Here is a 19962-nt window from a genome sequence, read left to right on the forward strand (position 1 = left end):
CCCAGTAGTCAGACCATCCACCGATCTAGCTTCTCTTTAAGCAGTGGGATGATTTCTTCTAACCAGAATAGCCCCTTAAAGTTCAATAGTCTACATTTGGATTAATTCATGCATCGTACATATAATCGGGAAAGTTGCAGCTGGTAAGTTATGTATAGATTAGGGCTGAAACGATTACTCAAATTAAAATCGATAAACTAAACACAAAAAATCCTCGATGCAAATTTTTTGCATTGATGATTCGTTTGTGCCATGTGACCACAGAGTCCGTGCTCCTGACAAAAAAAATAAAAAATACCTAGTAGCCATTGGCTCCTGAACTGAAAAATTTAGGAGCCAAATCGAAACCAAATCAAAATTTTGGTATCGTGACGATACGCCAATCAGATCGGCGTAGGGTTGATTCAATACCAAAATTTTGATTTGCTTTTGTCACCATAAAAAAGTATTGCGATACTCAATACCACGCGAAAAAAAAAAAAAAAAAAAAAAAGCTGCGTGCATTTCGCATTTTATGAAACGTTCGGCCCATAATAGAACAGTCCTATCCTATTTTTTGGGGTGACAAGGTGACAAAAAAATGGCGAATCGCATGGATTTTATTTATTTCTGTTACAGCGCTCACTGAATAGGAGATATTTTTTAATAATTTATTGTTTGGACTTTTCGGACGCAGCGCTATGTAATATGTTTATTTATTTATTGTTTATATATTTTCTATGTAAAATTGGGAAAGGGGGGATTTAAACTTAATATTTTAGGGTACTTTCCCACTAGCGTTTTTCTTTTCCGGCATAGAGTTCCGTCACAGGGGCTCTATACCGGAAAAGAACTGATCAGGCATATCCCCATGCATTCTGAATGGAGAGTAATCCGTTCAGGATGCATCAGGATGTCTTCAGTTCTGTCATTTTGACTGATCAGGCAAAAGATAAAACCGCAGCATGCTACGGTGCAATGTGTTTTGCACGCGCGTGATAAAAAAAAACTGACTGCGGTACCCAGACCCAAACTTCTTCACAGAAGTTCAGGTTTGGGTTCAAGGTTGTGTAGATAAATAGAGCTGGAGGGGTTAAAAAATAAATAAAAATAATTTAACTCACCTCAATCCACTTGTTCGCGCAGCCAGCATCTCTTCTGTCTTCATCTGTGAGGAAAAGGACCTGTGGTGACGTCACTGCGCTCATCACATGATCCATCACCATGGTAATGGACCATGTGATGAGCTCAGTGACATCACCACAGGTCCTTTGACGGGTCCTGAAGAAAGAACAGGAGACCGGCAGCTACGCGAACAATTGGAGGAGGGGAGTTCATATATATATTTTTTTTAACCCTCATTGGCACTGCACCACCAATGTTTATTATACTGGGGTGTTGGGGGGGGGGGGGCGCACTGCGCCACCAATGAAGATAACTGACCTGTTAATACAAATACAGGAGGCAGGTGCCGGAATCAAATAGCCGGCACCCGACCTCTATGACAGGGAGCTGCGATCCGCTGCAGTTAACCCCTCAAGTACCGCACCCTGTCATAGACGTCGGGTGCCGGCTATGTGATTCCAGCACCCGCCTCCTGTATTTGTATTAACAGGTCAGTTATCTTCATTGGTAGCGCAGTGGCCACAGCCCCTCCCCTCTGTCTCCGGTCTCTCTTCTTATTGGCGGCGGCAGCAGCAGCACAGGGGGGAGGGGGGGGGGGAGAGAGACGCCTCCACTGCGCTGCTGAGAAGAACATCGGCGGCGGGGCAGAGAACTATCATCTCCGGTGCCCCGCCGCTGTATTCAATGGCAGAGCTGCGGCGGCGGGTCTAGTCACAAATGGCGACAAGACTAAAAAGTCTTGTCGCCATTTGTAAATTCTAAGTCGCATTGGTGACCATTTTGGTCGCCATCTGGAGCCCTGAGAGTGTGAGTGAAGAGCTTGCCCGCCTGCCCGCACAGTGCTGCACTGGATCCTGACGTACACACATCATCAGGACTAATAAGGATAGTGCATCGTGTGAAAAAGAGGATGGAAGATTTCTGGAGTGTCAGCAGCACCCCTACAGGAAAGGTAAGTATTTTAGTTCACTGGGGCTACAGCTGGGCACTGATGGCTAGGAGGGCGGAGTGGGGGAACTGATGGTAGTGGGGGCAGCTGGTGGCATTGGGGGGGGGGGGGGGGGCTGATTACACTGGGAGGGGAAGCAACTGATGACATGGGGAAGCTGGTGGCATTGCTGGAGGAACTAATTGGATTGGAGGGGAACTGGGGGGGACTGATGGCAGGGGCGCTGATGAGTTTCTGTAAAAAAAAGTTTTAATATGTTTTTTCTTATTACTCTATTAACTGTCGGATTAATCTGTAGAATACTTAATTACTAAAATAATCGATAGCTGCAACCCTAGTATAGATAATACACAAAAAGAAACCTATTTGCTGCTATCAAGGAAGGAAGTCTTTCAAATAGACCAAAATTCTGGCACAGCCATCTAGTGTTTGACAATAACTATTGAAACTGGGCAGGTTTTACCCTAATGACACAGCTTTCCGGCAGGCTGTTTCGGCATAGGATGCCGGGAATCGGCTGGACAAAAACTGCTGCGTGCAGAGCTGTTTGTCCGGCTAATTCTCGGCATCTATGCAGAGTTTCAGCCGGATCACCGCCGGACCATATTACTGTTAATCGGGCCGGACAGCACTGCGGCAGCATCTGGCAGTGACGGATTTGGCAGCCTGTTCCCGACTGGAACAGGCTACCGGATCTGTAAATGCTAGTGTGAAACAAGCCTAAGAAATACAAGAAAGACAATCTTCAGACTCACCGCTACAGCTTCAGTCTTGACGTCATCGTTGCTGTCTGGGGCAGTGAGATCAATGAGCACCGGACATACTTTACTCTCCACATCTGACCTTTCTATCAGTTCCTGCTCCAGTAACACCAGCAAAGCTGCTTGACTTGTCTTCCTTACCTGAAACAGTTATATTACATAAATATTTTTTGAATTTCCAGAAATTGTTAGTCTATACTGCTAAAAAAAAAAGCTGATGAAAATAAAAAGTTAGGAGCCGGTAACCACATGTTGTAGTAGAGAGTTCTGAAGTGTAACCAGCTTTTGGCACGGTCACTGAATAAAAACCCAGTTATCAATGATGTTTGGGAAGTATGGAAATCGTGGAACTACATCTCCAAGCCACACTTTTAAACCACAGGCCTATGGCCTGAGATATTATATTGGGCACTGCACAATTTTAAATATTTCTATGTACAATTCAATGAAAAAAACTCAAACCTGGTTATTCTGGTCAGCGAGATACCTCACTACAATGGGTAAAAGATATTTGGAGAAAGCGTGGGGAATTGATGGCCTGTTTTCTTGGCAGAACATTGCAAGGTGAGGCACTTGTTCCATGAGTTCAGCACGTACTGTGGGTTCTGCACAGAAAAGAAGACAGGTCATGCTCAGTATTGCTTAAAGGAGTTGTCTTTAAAAAAAAAGGAAAAAAAAAAAAAAGTTTGCGTCAGATATTGGTGGCATCTCTCTAGAATGGGGCCCTAAAGTACCCTTGAGTAGCCACCTTTCCATTCACCTCTATGGGACTGCTGGAAACAGCCGAGCCAGCATTCAGCTTTTTTCGGAACTTCCATAAAATTGAATGGAGGGTGGCTGCACTTGCGCAGTTTGCTCTCATTCACTATGGCAGCCCCATTTTAGATATAGGAGAGGGTCCCACCTCCGGGACCAGCACCTATATGACATTGGTGGCATTTGCTAGAGAAAGGCCACCAATGCCTCAGATGAGACAATGCCTTTAAGTGATGACCTATCCTCAGAATAAGCCATAACTAGCTAATAAGCAGGGGTCCTACATCCCACCCCCCCAACTCCACTGACATAAGTCCGCACCAGAGTTACATAACACTGTTGACGTTGTAGTGGCAGGAGCTTGCTACTACAGCACTTCTCGCAATTACTTCACTGGGAGCAGCCACATGGCGGCGAGTGCCCGCTGTTACAACTTTGCTGGTCTTGGATGATGATGGAGCTACACAAACCAGCTGATCAGTGGTGGTGTGGAGTGTCAGACCCCCACCGATCAGCTAGTAGGGGACTATCAGAATCTAGGCCATCACATAAAGGGGTTGTCTCATCTGAGACACTAGTGGCCACCAATGTCTGACAGACACTGGACAACCCCTTTAAAGAGGACCTTTCATGGATCCAGACATTATGAAATAACTAGCAGGTTATGTAGGGCATAGTGCAGGGATGTAATATCGCTTATTAGTTTGCTGCTGTGCTCCCGTTCACTTTTCCCTCCTGGTATGCTAATGAATAGCATCGGTACAGGGAGGAGGAAACTGCCTGGTTTCTCTGTGGGAGTCTACTTCTCCCTGGTTGTAGCGCTGTCCAATCGCAGCAGAGAGCGTCAGCCAGGGAGAAGGTGAGTATTTTTTTCTCCCTGGCTGTGATGCCCTCCGCTGTGATTGGACAGCGCTACAACCATTGATGATCGGACAGTCTCCTCCTCCCTGTACCGATTCTATTCATTAGCATAACAGGAGGGGAAAGTGAACTGGGGCACAGCGGGCGAATAGAGCGGCGCCCAGAAAAACTAGTAAGCGATATTACATCCCTGCACTATGCCCTACATAACCTGCTAAGTTATTTCATAATGTCTGGACCCATGAAAGGTTCTCTTTAAAGTTGATTGTGACAGATAGAAGATGCATCCAAGCATCACATACATTGCAGGGACACGTCAGTTCCCATTATAAAAATGAGTACATACCAGAATCTTCGGAAAGTTTTGTAACCCTCTCTAGCACAGCAATACAATCTTTCTCATCATCGCTGACTTCTTTTAAGGTGTCCAGTAAACTTCGCGCAACCATTTGTCTGCATCACAAACAAGGACAACTGACATTTGTTTAAAGGCAAAATAGGAAAAACAACAGCTCATATTACAATACAAAAATAAGAGACGAAATCATTTGTGCAGATATGAAATTATGGACAGAACCAACATTGTTTGCCACTACAAGCCTTCCACAGTCTCACATTAAAATTCAGTGCACATGAGGACTACACGAAGAGAAAGGAAAGAGGAGGCCTGTTTTCTTGGCACAAGACCGGGGGAATCAGCTGGCTGGAGAGGAACATTTTCTTTTTTGGCTATATAAAACTTCACAATCTAACAAGCCCCACATTTGCTTTGGTCTTTAATAGCTACTAACACAATTTCTAAAGTAGGAGAAAACATTTCAATGTCTACTATAAAAAAAAACAACAAAAAAAAAACCAAACACTTTCAACTAAACAGCTCGACAAATCTGTGCATCTCTAAGGATATTTCCGTCAGGGATCGGCAAAAACGCTTCAGTTACAACAATACAACCGCCTGCATCCGTCATGAACAGATCTGGTTGTATTACGTCTTCTATAGCCATGATGGATCCGTCTTGAACACCACTGAAAGTCAATGGGGGACGGATCTGTTTTCTATTGTTCCAGAGAAAAACGGATCCGTCCCCATTGACTTACATTGTCTGCCAGGACGGATCCGTTTTGGTGTCCGCCTCCAGAGTGGAGGCAAACTGATGCATTCTGAGCGGATCCTTTTCCATTCAGAATGCATTAGGGCAAAAACGCTAGTGTGAAAGTAGCCTTATAGACGAGGCCTGCTGCCCATTGGAAAGGCAATGAGTAAAGACCAAAAGGTTTTAGATTAGCCACAAATTCCTGAAGTACTACTTATCTTGTGCCGAGTTATAGCCTTTATTAGGGGTACACACAGCGTAACAGAAAATACTACTAAACAAGCGTAAAAGAAAGCCGCACGAGTTACAAGCAGGTTTTGCGTTTTGTGTTTTTTGCTATAAGACGTACTAACATAGTCCAACACAAAGATAAAAACTACAAGTCTATGTACTTACCTGTTAAATATATTTTCACTTGCAGCGTACTTGTCCAGTCTTCCAAGAGGGGTCAACATTTCATCTTGTGAGACAAAGTCCAAGGCTGAAGGTAGAATAATCACATCAGACTCTGAGCTGTAGTCATCCACACCAACTAGCAGAAACATCAGAAACATGGCTTGAAAAATCAAGATATATTAAACTACCAAACACTGGTTGTTGCACTTCTGTGGTCTGTTCTCCAGTCAGATACAGACCACCCGTGCCACTATCACCTGAAAAGCAACACATTTTGAGGAATTCTGTTAGGCTTGCTTTCAACAATTGATGGGATCACAGATATCGTGCAAAAAAATACTACCAAACAATGCACTTGTCAATTGCTTTTTTTCTTTATACAGAGGGACAGTTAGCCGTGTCTGGACCATATCAGACTGCACATGGAAATGCCCCACCGACAAGGGGAACAGTAACTATACTATCAATTTATAAGAGTAACGGCTCAAACTAGAGATAGAAGATAAAATACTTGTGAATTGTTATTTTATTGGCAATACAAGTAATTACTAAAGGAGACATTTCTGAAGAGCAGACACCCCCATCATGGTACATTAAAGCAATATAAAAGATGATGGCATTCAAATAGGTATTACAAACAATTATGCTTTTTTTTAAAGCAATCTGTTGGAGCTCATTCAGACGGCCATATAATTTGTTCCGCATTTTTGCGGAACGGGTGCGGACCCATTCATTTCAATGGGGCCGCAAAAGATGTGGACAGCACACTGTGTGCTGTCTGCATCCGTTGTTCCGTTCCGCGGCCCCGCAAAAAAAAAAAAAATTGAGCATGCCCTATTCTTGTTCGCAATTGCGGACAAGAATAGGCATTTTCTATGAGAGTGACAGCCATGTGCGGAACGCACACGGGCCGGTATCAGTGTTTTGCGGACAGCAAAACACATACTGCCGACTGAATGAGCCCTTGCTCATGGGCAGGGTCCAGTGTTTTTGTTATCTCATGCAAAAGATACATCACCTGTCAGCTCTGTATTTCAGGCCACAGAGAAACATGGAGACTGGATTTTAGTACATTTAGACCTCAAGCACATCAACGTATGTTTGGTCTACATCTGATCCGCATTTTTTGCGGGTTGGATGCGGACCCGTTCACTTCAATGGGGCCACAAAAGATGCAGACAGCACATTCTTCGCGAGTTTAAATTACTGTAATGGCCAACATGGAGTAGAATGTGTACGGCTGTGTCTGCAAAACCATTGGTCACCAACTTTCTGCTGCTTAATGCGTATGGCCTCCATAAGAATGCAAGCGTCACTGTGAAGAGTCCACGCACCGGACACTACAGGGGTTGTCACAGAATCAGCCCCTATCCTCACGACATCCCCTCTATTCACCCAGCAGCAGCTCTGGCCATTGCAACCCAACCATGAACTGCATGCAATTGCCCTGGCAGCAAACCTGAAAAGTTAACTACTTTGTGACGAATTACTGGAAAAGTAAGGCTTCATTCACATCTGCGTCGGGCATTGCGTCACAGATTCCTTTGGTGTCGGTCATGTACCGGATCAGCCTTTGGCTGGCAGCCATTTTTCTGTTCGGATGACGAAAAAGGAATCCAACACAGATGTGAACAAGGCCTAAACCAAGTCAAAAGAAAGGAGACGTTCCCCATTAAATGTGCTCTTCCATTGCATATGCGGGGTGTAAATGGTTTTAGGCGCTTGTTCACATTTTAGATGGGTGGGAAAGAGATAAAAGCAGATGCATTAATCTGTCAAATGGACATAATCTTCCATTAGAGTACATTCACACGGGATGTAACCGCTGTGGAGTGTGGTAAATCTGCCACATCTTACAGCACCAGCAAAGTGGATGAGACTTAGGCCCCCTGCGCACGACCGTGTCCGTATTTCAGTCTGCAAACAGATCCGCAAAATATGGATGCCTTCAGTGTGCATTCCATGTTTTTACGCACATCCATCAATAGAAAGGGCTATGCTCATCGGCAAAGCGGATCAGAACAGGACAAACTAATATATGGGTCCACAAAAAACACTGCCGTGTGCATGTCCCCATAGAAAAGAATGGGTCAGTGGGCTCGCTTCAAAAAAATTGCACATGGATGAAAAATCTGGTAGTGTGAATGAGGCCTTTCAGGAATCGCAGAAACAAAAGTGCAGCGTAAACTGACTTGCGCCGAGTTTTCAATCTGCAGCATGTAAATTCTGCAGACATGCCATCGTAGAAACCAGCCCATTTCAGGAGGTTTTTGAAGCAGTGGATTTTCTTGAGAGAAATTCAGCGGTGGAGTCATCCCCTGTTATACCATTAAAGTGGAGAAGAAAAAAAAAGTCTTGCCAGGAAAGGACAGTGGGTCCACAATATATGGGCAACAGCCGTTTGTGCATCACATAACGGATGTGGACTTATTCACTTAAATGGGTCCGCCATCCAGAATGGAGGTACGGAACCCCATCGAAGCACTACGGAGTACTTCCATGGGGTTTCTCTTCATCTCGCCGCACCACAAGGTGAATGGGTCTGGATCCGTCTGTGGCTCATCAGTCTGCATGAGGCCTAAAATGTATGCTGCTTTAATTTGTCCAGTAAAATGACTGCCCCATGATAGGAACCCGACAGACTTTATAATAGTCAACATGGTCCTCTGGACCCCATTGGGGTCAATCATGTGCTGAATTGATCCTTGGCCTCCAATCAGTTCTTCTGTTCTTATGATGGAACAGCAGGGCAGAAACTGATGTGAAGAAAGCTTCACTGTGCAACCTCCATACAGTTACTATGTCCTCCTGCAGGGCATATTAAAGTGCGACTCTCACTGATTTTTTTTAAAAATCAGGTGACCTTATAGGCATACCAAATGCACTGAGATACTGTGCATTGGGTTTTGGCCAGACACTCGCATGCTCAGGAGAAGCTGCAGAAGTGTATAGCCATATTCAGACTTTGTGGAGCTGAACACGGATCTTACAAAGTAATGGGCAAGCAGCTGAATCCCTCAAGAATAGGGGGGGAAATACCCTGTCTGAACATACCCTAAGTCCCCAAATGCAGACAGAGAGAAAGGGTTAATCATCGAATTTAGGAGTCTCATTCAGTCCCATTGCCACAGGTGTATAAAATCCAGTACATAGCCATGCAGCTTGCAGCCTTTACAGACATTTGGTCGTTCTAAAGAGCTCACTGAATTCCAGTGTGGTCCTGGATGCGGCCGCTGCAACAAGCCAGTTCATGGAAGTTCTTCCCTCCTAGATATTCCACAATGAGCTGTCAGTGGTATTATTGCAAAGTGGAAGAGTTTAGGAACCACAGCAACTCAGCTATGAAGTGGTAGACCACGAAACGTTACAGAGAGGGGTCACTGAGTGCATCATGTCACCAACACTGCAGAGATCCAAACCTCCTGGCATTAACATCAACACAAAAACTGTTCCGGGAGCCTCATGGCACGGGTTTTCATGTCCGAGCTGCTGCATGCAAGCCTTACATCACCAAGCGTCAGAGGGAGTGGTATAAAGCACGCTGCCACTGGGCTCTGGAGCTGAGAAAACACGTTCTGTGGGCGATGAATCACGCTTCTCTATCTGGCAGTCAGATAAACAAGGGTGGGTTTGGCAAATGTCAGGAGAAGGTTACCTGCCTGAATGCATTATGCCAACTGTAGAGTGTGGGATTGTTGTTTAGGGGATGGCCTAGGCCCTTTTATTCCAGGGAAACGTGATCTTAAATGTAATCCCATTAAGACAACTTATCCCCCCCTAACCAAAATGGTCAGGGGTGAGACTGTTGGGGGCGCCTGTCAATCATGAGAATGGCGGTCCATGCTCCCCAATTTAAATGAAGCAGCAGTCACACATGCTCAAACAGTGAGCACAGGCCCCCCCACGGTCATATTCATGTAGATCAGAAACGTATCCTGTAGTACTATACTGTACACTGCCTGATCATCGCTAAGGAGTGTTCATACGAATGCTGATTAGCAATAATGTACCTTTTAAGGGTGCCACCGATTACACGATGAACGAGCTAAATGCTCTGGATCTTTTATATCGTCACTTAAATCATTGTTTGCCGGCAGCAGATTGCGCCATCTCTGTCTAAACAGCATCTTTTCTGTATGGGGATGAACGATGGCATTGGTGATCGTTCCTCCCCATACTGTGGAGGGGACCGTGGCCTAAAAATGCAACTTTCTTCTCCACTGACAAGCAAGCGATTGTCAGGAAGGAATGCGGACAATACCTGGTGGATAGGGGATAAGTTGTCTTAATGGAAAACTCCCTTAAATGCTTCAGCATATCAAGAAATTTTGGTCATTTCTACGCTGCCAACTTTGTGGGAACAGTTTCTGTTCCAGCATGACTTTACCCCAGTGCACAAAGCAGGGTGCCTAAAGGCGTAGAAGAACTTGCTACAGCCTCTTCAAACAGCTGATCGGTCGAGGTGCTGGGAGTCGGACCCCCCCCAAGGATCACATACTGATGACCTATCCTGAAGATAGGTCATCAATAGGGATGAGTGAACCTGAACTTCACCGGATTCAGGTGGGTTGGGAAAACGAAATTCATGGGCGGAATGCAAAACGGAAGCCTTTAAGAGGCATTTCGTTTTGATCTGTCGTAATAGAAGTCTATGGCCAAGCATAATTGATCCGTCTGGTTTCCGTTACGCAGGAAGGAAAACAAAGTTCTGCATTACGGAAACCAGACAGATCCATTATGCTTGGCCATAGACTTCTATTACGACGGATCAAAACTAAATGCCTCTTAAAGGCTTCCGTTTTGCATTCCGTCTACGAATTCCGTTTTCCCAACCCACCTGAACCCGATGAAGTTCGGAAACACTCGGAAAACCCCTTTAATGATTACGAATTTAGAATAACAGCTCCTGTAGGTGTAATGTGTCCCCAAACTTCTTCAATCAAGGGCAATGCAGGCAGACTTCCACCATACATGTACAACGGATGCCACAAACTGGTTAAAATCCCCACCACAAGGTAAAGATCCATGCGGATTTTGTTGTGGAACGTTTTTGCAGCGTGTGAATCAGATTTCTTAACATCTCAGTGATGTTGCTACTACTGTAATTGCCTATACGACGAGGAAAATCCACAACGTTTAGGACACTTGTGCTCTACAACACAGGCACACAGTAAAGCAGACAGAATGGCAGTTTAAAGGGTTTCTCCACGATTTTTATACTGATGGCCTGTTCTTAGAATAGGCCATCAGTACCTGATCGGTGGGGATCCAACTCACTGGCACCCCCTGCTGTTGGGCTGTTTCCGAGTAGCCATAGAGCTAGAACCACACATCTTTATCCAGTATGTAGTGGACAGAGGTTGTTACTGCAGCACTGCGCCATTAAAGCGAACAATTGTGCCGATGTAACCAGTTCTGATCGCTATACCATGGACAGAGCTGTGTAGTTAAGGTGCTAGAACTATTGCTGAAAAGCTGATCAGTGGTGTGCTGATCTGTTATTGATGACCTATCCTAATAGTTGATGACAATCCTGGAGAACCCCCTTAAAATACCAGTGTGCATAAGGCCTAAGCATAATTGAATACTCTGCTTACCTGTATTGGGTACTTATTCACATGGATAGGTAAGCTTATAGCAAACTACGCATACAAAAGGAAACCTTACATAGTTTATATGCATGAAAGAGAAGCCACGTGTCCATTACTTACATCCATCTATTTCTTCCTGGACATCATCTTGCAGCAGCGACAAATCTACAAGAAACACAAATACTCAGTGTATTAGACTCCTGCTGATAATGTACTGCATAGAGTATAAAAGCGAAAAGCAAACTTCATGCGTACAGAGACTGTCATCCACTAATAAAAGGGAAACCATCAGAAAAGGGACGAGACACAAAAAGCGTCCCTTTATTATTATGACTGTGGAACAATGGGCAAGATGAATCTGTGCTTTCTGCCCTGAAGGAACGGCCTGTGTACACAAGATGCACCCGTCATACGTCTACACTGCGACTAAAGTGGAAAATCTCTCATCTGCACAGTCTGGAGACCAGCCCTTGATGCAGAGAGTTTCACACTACATTTCTTTACAGAAAATCTTTTTGTCACGTGTGGAGCAACAACCACCACTGCCAGACGTCACATTAAGAAAACACTGCATTTTTGGTAGTGGAGCATTTTTAGACTTGTCTATAGTGAAGGAAACGTCTGGATAAGGCCTCATGCACACGGCCGTTGTCTTGGTCCGCATCCGAGCTGCAGTTTTGGCGGCTTGGATGCGGACCCATTCACTTTAATGGGGCCGCAAAAGAGACAGCACTCTGTGTGCTATCCGCATCCGTTGCTCCGTTCCGTGGCACCGCAAAAAAAAAAAAAGTCCTATTCTTGTCTGTGCTTTGCTGTTATATTAAAGGCTGTCCGTGCCGTTCCGCAAATTGCGAAACGTGCAGGGGCGCAATCCGTGTTTTACGGATCCGCAAAAACACACAACGGCCATGTGCATGTAGCCTAATACTGACAAAAAAAAAAAAAGCCATCCCAATAAAAAGGCTTAAAAAAAAAAAAAAAGAAGAAGAAAGAAAAGCTGATCAGCTGTGGGCGTCGCTTCATGTGCGTTCTGCTTCCTCTTCATTACACTGCTCGTCTACGGGATTCTGACAGGCTGCCCGTGAAGCGTGCCTCAGGCTCGGCTTAGAAAGCAGCTCGCTATGACAGCACTGGCAGCCTTCACAAGGCCCCAGGCTGTCACAGAACTCAGAGCTCCACGATTTAGGGCTCATGCACACGAACGTGTGTACTTTCCGTATCCGTTCTGGTTTTTTTGCGGACCGTATGTGGAACCATTCATTCCAAAGGGTCCGCAAAAAAAACAAAAGTGACTCCGTGTCCATTCTGCAAAAAAATAGAACATATCCTATCATTGTCCGCATTATGAAAAAGGATAGTACTGTCCTATTAGGGGCCAGCTGTTCCATTCCGCAAAATACAGAATGCACAAGGACGTCCTAGGTATTTTTTTGCATCTCTCAAACCTCTCATATAAAAAGTGGTCGCTGAGGGGTTAAACAACCGATAATGGCACTATCGCCAATCCCAGTCACTGTGCGACAGGATGAGCCATAGGTCTACTACCTCAGTTTTACATTGGAGCTTGTCTACGTTTAGACTAGGGATGAAACATCCGAGATCAATTCACATAAAACTTCGTTAGAATACTGTACGGAGCGAGCGCTCCGTACTGTATTAGAATGTATTGGCTCCTAGGAGCCGAAGTTATTATTACTTTGCGAAGTCTCGCGAGACTTTGGGTAATAACTTCAGAAATGTATTCCTACTGTTAAAATCCCTTCACCGAACTCAGGTTCGGTTCCAAGGTACCACTTGGAATTGAAACAGAATTCGGTAAAAGGTTTATAACAGTAGAAATTAATTTATGAATAACTTCGGCTCATAGGAGCCAATACATTCTAATACTGTTTTATGCAAATCGACTTTGAATGTTTCATCCGAAGTCGATTCGCTCATCCCTAGTTTAGACGACCAAATGTGACTCAACATGGCTTAGACCAGGAGCAAATTAACGATGACAAAAAATAAAATGTCCAAGCTGGCGGAGCGCGTTAAGGGATGTGCACCAGAGAAGCTGGCACAATGGGCAACAGATGCTGGGCACAAGGACTATTATATATTTGCCCTTGTTTCATTCCTAAAGTTGGCAATCTACAGCATTAAAGGGGGGTTGTCCAGCTTTTACTAGGCCAACCCTAGCTGAGCAGCGGGGGTCCGACACTCTGCCCAACGATCAGCAGGCGTATCTTTGTCACCAGGACACTGCACCGTCAACTGTGTAATGGACAGAGCTCCCATTCACTTCAATGGGAGTAGCACTGTAGTAACCAGCGCCCTCCATGACACAGCAGGCGGGGCAGTGTAGTTCCAGCCCCGACTACAGAGTTACACCCAAACAGCTGATCGGCAGAGCGCAAGACCCCGGCTGCTCAGCTAGTGTTGGCCTTGTAAAAGCTGGACAACCCCCGCTGAACCCATGACCACCCATTATGTCCCAACTCTCCCCCAAATGCAGAGGGGTTAGGGAAAGAATAGTCCGGCATGTAGGATCCCAGCTTGGCGGCCCATCTGTTCTCAAGAGAGATGAGGCAGCCCCCCATTACCAGGCCGAGCATGCATGTGCCTGCGGAGGAATAGCTTTCCACTGAACGACAATCATCTGATGGCCAACAAAACAGTCTTAAGCCTCATTCACACCTCCGTGTCCGCGCTCTAATCCGTGAAAAGGTGGTCTGTGATACACATGTACATGGAACACTGACATGTGAATGAGACTTTATAGATCTGATAGCTGTCATTTTCCATATGTTACGGTGGAGGACACAAACCTTCCGTGGAGAAAAGGACTACTACCTCCATGGTGGTCCCTCGCTGTCCACCATATTATACAGGGATAGATCTCCTGCTGAAGGAGCACCAATTCCTACAGCTCTGCCCCTAGAATCTACCGCCCTCAAACACATCTAAGATAAGCGTCCCAGGTGTATTTTGGCAGCAGCTCATCTCTAAGCCACCAGTCTGGGCATGCGCGTCCACCAGCAGCACCCAGCTTTCCCATATGATTCTAGGATCCAGGCTCCTCCACACTGACCGGTGACAGCAGACATCCCGCACACACTCTCCCGCACACAGTGACACGCACACGGCGCCGTGCCTCTCACCCGCCATCTTGTGCCCCAGGCTGCGCCGCTACATGGAGTCTGCGGCCGAACAGTCTCCGCCTGTCACCCGGGTGTGAGCAGCGGCCGTACCGGGGGGTGTGCGCTCGATGAGGGGGGGGGTGTCCCCGCTACGTCCCGGCTCTCCAGCAGCTCCCCGGATCACACACACATCACCCAGCTCATCCGGACACAGCGCGCCGCCTCTTCCTGTGAGCACATCCCCCGCGCCTCCCCTTCCTGAGCACACACCTCATAACACGCCTCTGCTTCCCGTCACGTCGGGGCCCCTGCCCTGAGAGGCCTTATGTGGCGCGGGCCTCCAATGCCCTGAGAGGCCTTATGTGGCGGGGAGCCCCCCTGCCCTGAGAGGCCTATTGTGGTGGCCCTACCCCCCTGCCCTGAGAGGCCTTATGTGTCGGGGGACCCCTGCCCTGAGAGGCCTTATGTGGCGGGGGCCTCCTGCCCTGAGAGGCCTATTGTGGTGGGGGCCCATGCGCTGAGAGGCCTATTGTGGTGGGTCCCCCCATGCCCTGAGAGGCCTATTGTGGTGGGGGCCCATGCGCTGAGAGGCCTATTGTGGCGGGTAGCCCCCTGCCCCTGAGAGGCCTTATCCTTATGTGGCGGGTAGCCCCCTGCCCCTGAGAGGCCTTATGTGGCGGGGAGCCCCCCTGCCCTGAAAGGCCTATTGTGGTGGGGGCCCATGCGCTGAGATCTTCACGGGAAGTTTTTTTTTTTGGAGCGTATCTGCTCCAAAACTTCTCAAAATATTCTCCAGTTCATTTCAGGATTTTATATTCATGTCAAAGATCAAAAAATTAAATTAAATAAAAATATTTTCTTTTAGCAAGAAATAAGGGTACGGTGACACTGGGTGCACGAGAGCTGTCGCGGCCAGGATCTCAGTGTAGCGTTGATCCCATAGAAATGAATAGGGTTGCAGCTCCAGTCGCACGCGTGCCGTGACTGCAACCCCTGAAACTGCTAGGTTTTTGTTTGTGATTCATGGGTCTCGGCACAGTGGTGACTTATAATGCAACGTTATTTATTTCATCTACTACCCTCTGATGATCCTGACTACGACCGCTGTCGTACAACCAGTGTAGCCGTACCCTTATAGTTAATGGGGTCGGCGGGCATTCAGGTACCGTCCAGCAATGCCCGAACTCTTGCTGCACCTTACTAGAGGTTTCCTTGCTTGTATACAGTGCCTTGCAAAAGTATTCACCCCCTTGACTTTTTTCATGTTCTGGTGCATCACAACCTGGAATTAACATGGATTGTTTGAGGATTTGCATCATTTAATTTACAGAACATGCCCACAACTTTGAAGATTCAGCCCCCTAAAGTCAATACTTTGTAGAGCCACCTTTTGTGGCAATCACAGCTCCAAGTCGCTTTGGATAAGTCTCTATGAGCAGTTGCCACATCTTACCACTGGGATTTTTGCCCATTCCTCCTCGCAGACCTGCTCCAGCTGCTTCAAGTTGGATGGTTTGCGCTTGTGAAGAGCAAGCTTTAAGTCTGACCACTGATTTTCTATTGGATTGAGATCTGGGCTTTGACTAGGCCATTCCAACACATTTACATGTTTTCCCTTAAAGGGACACTGACAGGCCAAAACAGCATATATAGTTAGATATATGACATTACAGGTCTTATACAGTCTTTTAAAAGCATATAACTATCCCCCCTGTCCACCTTATAAAGAGCGAAATATAAAGTTTTATAACCTGCTTCTCTGGTCAGCAATCTGCCCAAGGGGCAGCGTTTCATGTGAAAATGCGCCCAGCCAGCCTTCCCAACTGCTGTTCTTAAGCCCCGCCCAGCTCATCATTATTCACTTCGCTGGGCGGCGGCTACAACTCTCCCCAGTCCCGATCCTGCGCAATTCAATCCTCCGGGCATCGTTCATTCCCAATCTTCTGCGCCCCGCCGTGCCGTTAGATCGCGCCTGCGTACACACACCAGCCTGCGTTTTCGAGGCAGCTGCTGGTGTGTGTACGCAGGCGCTATCTAACGGCACGTCGGGGCGCAGAAGATTGGGCATGAACGATGCCCGGAGGATTGAATTGCGCAGGATCGGGACTGGGGAGAGTTCTAGCCGCCGCCCAGCAAAGTGAATAATGATGAGCTGGGCGGGGCTTAAGAACGGCAGTTGGGAAGGCTGGCTGGGCGCATTTTCACATGAAACGCCGCCCCTTGGGCAGATTGCTGACCAGAGAAGCAGGTTATAAAACTTTATATTTCGCTCTTTATAAGGTGGACAGGGGGGATACTTATATGCTTTTAAAAGACTGTATAAGACCTGTAATGTGATATATCTAACTATATATGCTGATTTGGCCTGTCAGTGTCCCTTTAAACCACTCGTGTTGCTTTAGCAGTGTGTTTGTGGTCATTGTTCTGCTGGAAGGTGAACCTCCATTCTAGCCTCAAATCACGCACAGAGTGGTAAAGGTTTTGCTCAAGAATATCCCTGTTTTTAGCACCATCCATCTTACCCTCAACTCTGACCAGTTTCCCAGTCCCAGCTGCTGAAAAACATCCCCACAGCATGATGCTGCCACCACCATGTTTCACTGTGGGGATGGTGTTCTTTGGGTGATGTGTTGGGTTTGCGCCAGACATAGCGTTTTCTTTGATGGCCGAAAAGTTCAATTTTAGTCTCATCAGACCAGAGCACCTTCCTCCATACATTCCACATACCTTTTCGCAAACTCACAACTTGCCTTTTTGTTTTTAGCTGAAAGTAATGGCTTTATTCTGGCCACTCTGCCATAAAGCCCAACTCTGTGGAGCGTACAGCTTATTGTCGTCCTATGTATGTTTGGTGCTCCTGGGGGTCATCAAAGATTTGGATATTTTTCTATAACCTACCCCTGATTTGTACTTATCAACAACATTGTCCCTTACTTGTTTGGAGAGTTCCTTGGTCTTCACAGCAGTGTTTTGTTAGTGATGCCTCTTGCTTAGGTGTTGCAGCCTCTGGGGCCTTTCAAAAAAGGTGGGTATATGTAATGACAGATCATGTGACACTTAGCTTGTACAGTCGTGGCCAAAAGTTTTGAGAATTACATAAATATTGGAAATTGGAAAAGTTGCTGCTTAAGTTTTTATAATAGCAATTTGCATATACTCCAGAATGTTATGAAGAGTGATCAGATGAATTGCATAGTCCTTCTTTGCCATGAAAATTAACTTAATCCTAAAAAAAACTTTCCACTGCATTTCATTGCTGTCATTAAAGGACCTGCTGAGATCATTTCAGTAATCGTCTTGTTAACTCAGGTGAGAATGTTGACGAGCACAAGGCTGGAGATTATTATGTCAGGCTGATTGGGTTAAAATGGCAGACTTGACATGTTAAAAGGAGGTGATGCTTGAAATCATTGTTCTTCCATTGTTAACCATGGTGACCTGCAAAGAAACGCGTGCAGCCATCATTCCGTTGCATAAAAATGGCTTCACAGGCAAGGATATTGTGGCTACTAAGATTGCACCTCAATCAACAATTTATAGGATCATCAAGAGCTTCAAGGAAAGGGGTTCAATTCTTGTTAAGAAGGCTTCAGGGCGTCCAAGAAAGTCCAGCAAGCGCCAGGATCGTCTCCTAAAGAGGATTCAGCTGCGGGATCGGAGTGCCACCAGTGCAGAGCTTGCTCAGGAATGGCAGCAGGCAGGTGTGAGCGCATCTGCACGCACAGTGAGGCGAAGACTTTTGGAAGATGGCCTGGTGCCAAGAAGGGCAGCAAAGAAGCCACTTCTCTCCAAAAAAAAACATCAGGGACAGATTGATCTTCTGCAGAAAGTATGGTGAATGGACTGCTGAGGACTGGGGCAAAGTCATATTCTCCGATGAAGCCTCTTTCCGATTGTTTGGGGCATCTGGAAAAAGGCTTGTCCGGAGAAGAAAAGGTGAGCGCTACCATCAGTCCTGTGTCATGCCAACAGTAAAGCATCCTGAGACCATTCATGTGTGGGGCTGCTTCTCATCCAAGGGAGTGGGCTCACTCACAATTTTGCCCAAAAACACAGCCATGAATAAAGAATGGTACCAAAACACCCTCCAACAGCAACTTCTTCCAACAATCGTTGACATTTTGGGTCCATGGCCTGGAAACTCCCCAGATCTTAATCCCATTGAGAACTTGTGGTCAATCCTCAAGAGGCGGCTGGACAAACAAAAACCCACTAATTCTGACAAACTCCAAGAAGTGATTATGAAAGAATGGGTTGCAATCAGTCAGGAATTGGCCCGGAAGTTGATTGAGAGCATGCCCAGTCGAATTGCAGAGGTCCTGAAAAAGAAGGGCCAACACTGCAAATACTGACTCTTTGCATAAATGTCATGTAATTGTCGATAAAAGCCTTTGAAACGTATGAAGTGCGTGTAATTATATTTCACTACATCACAGAAACAACTGAAACAAAGATCTAAAAGCAGTTTAGCAGCAAACTTTGTGAAAACTAATATTTGTGTCATTCTTAAAACTTTTGGCCACGACTGTACACAGGTGGACATCATTTCAATAATTATGTGACTTCTGAAGGTAATTGGTTGCACCAGAGCTTTATATGGGCTTCCTAACAAAGGGGTTGAATACATATGCACATGCCAAGTTTCAATTTCTAAACAATAGCTTTATTTATATATTTTTCTCATTTTACTTCACCGACTTAGACTATTGTGTTCTGATCCATCACATAAAATTCAGATTAACAAAACATTGAACTTAAGGCTGTAATGTAACAAAATGCGAACAAAGTCAAGGGGGGTAAACACTTTTGCAAGGCACTGTAGCTGATACATATTACTGGTGCCTGTGAATACACCAGCAATATGTATTAAGCCTCATTCACACGTCAGTGTTTAACGGATGTGTGCTGTACGTGTTCTCCACGGACAGCACACATCCCCATTCATTTTAATGTGTGTATTCACAGTGTTTTAGCACGGTCCATGGATTCGTGTTTTTACCACGGATGCATGCTCTATTTTGTCCATGTTCACGGATCCACCACGCCCATTATAGTCTATGGGTCAGTGAAAACCATCCGTGTTGCATCTGTGCTTCACGGATCATTAAAAAGAGATTCTATGAAAATTATTTTTCAGCTGTTCAGTGTCCTAACACGGATCCTTCACGGACAGCTTCACGGATGCATCACTGACCACTTGCACACGGATTTGAGCATGGACGTGTGGATGAGGCTTTAGCTTTCTGTCTACAGTTAGCCACGCAAAAATACAGCTCGATAGATGGAGAAATAAAAAAAAAGTTATGGGTGTCAAAATGCAGCAATGCA

General features: G+C 45.8%; 1 protein-coding gene across 2 annotated transcripts in view; it reads right to left on the minus strand.

Annotated features, from left to right (window-relative positions):
• Window positions 1-14887, minus strand: part of PPP4R1 (protein phosphatase 4 regulatory subunit 1) — a 59897-nt gene extending 45010 nt beyond the window's left edge. Inside the window, exons 1-6 of one of the 2 annotated variants that reach the window (XM_040432930.1) lie at window positions 14656-14887; window positions 11633-11677; window positions 5922-6006; window positions 4778-4884; window positions 3277-3419; window positions 2809-2955 (exon numbers count right to left, since the gene is read on the minus strand). In XM_040432930.1, the coding sequence (XP_040288864.1) occupies window positions 2809-2955; window positions 3277-3419; window positions 4778-4884; window positions 5922-6006; window positions 11633-11677; window positions 14656-14662 (534 nt within the window). In that variant the 5' untranslated portion in view covers window positions 14663-14887. Of the gene's footprint in view, window positions 1-2808; window positions 2956-3276; window positions 3420-4777; window positions 4885-5921; window positions 6058-11632; window positions 11678-14655 lie in introns of both variants that reach the window. The other variant, XM_040432929.1, reaches the window with a different exon arrangement.
• Window positions 14888-19962: the final 5075 nt, after the last annotated feature.

This window comes from Bufo bufo, chromosome 5, assembly GCF_905171765.1.
Source record: "Bufo bufo chromosome 5, aBufBuf1.1, whole genome shotgun sequence".
Classification (NCBI taxonomy): domain Eukaryota; kingdom Metazoa; phylum Chordata; class Amphibia; order Anura; family Bufonidae; genus Bufo; species Bufo bufo.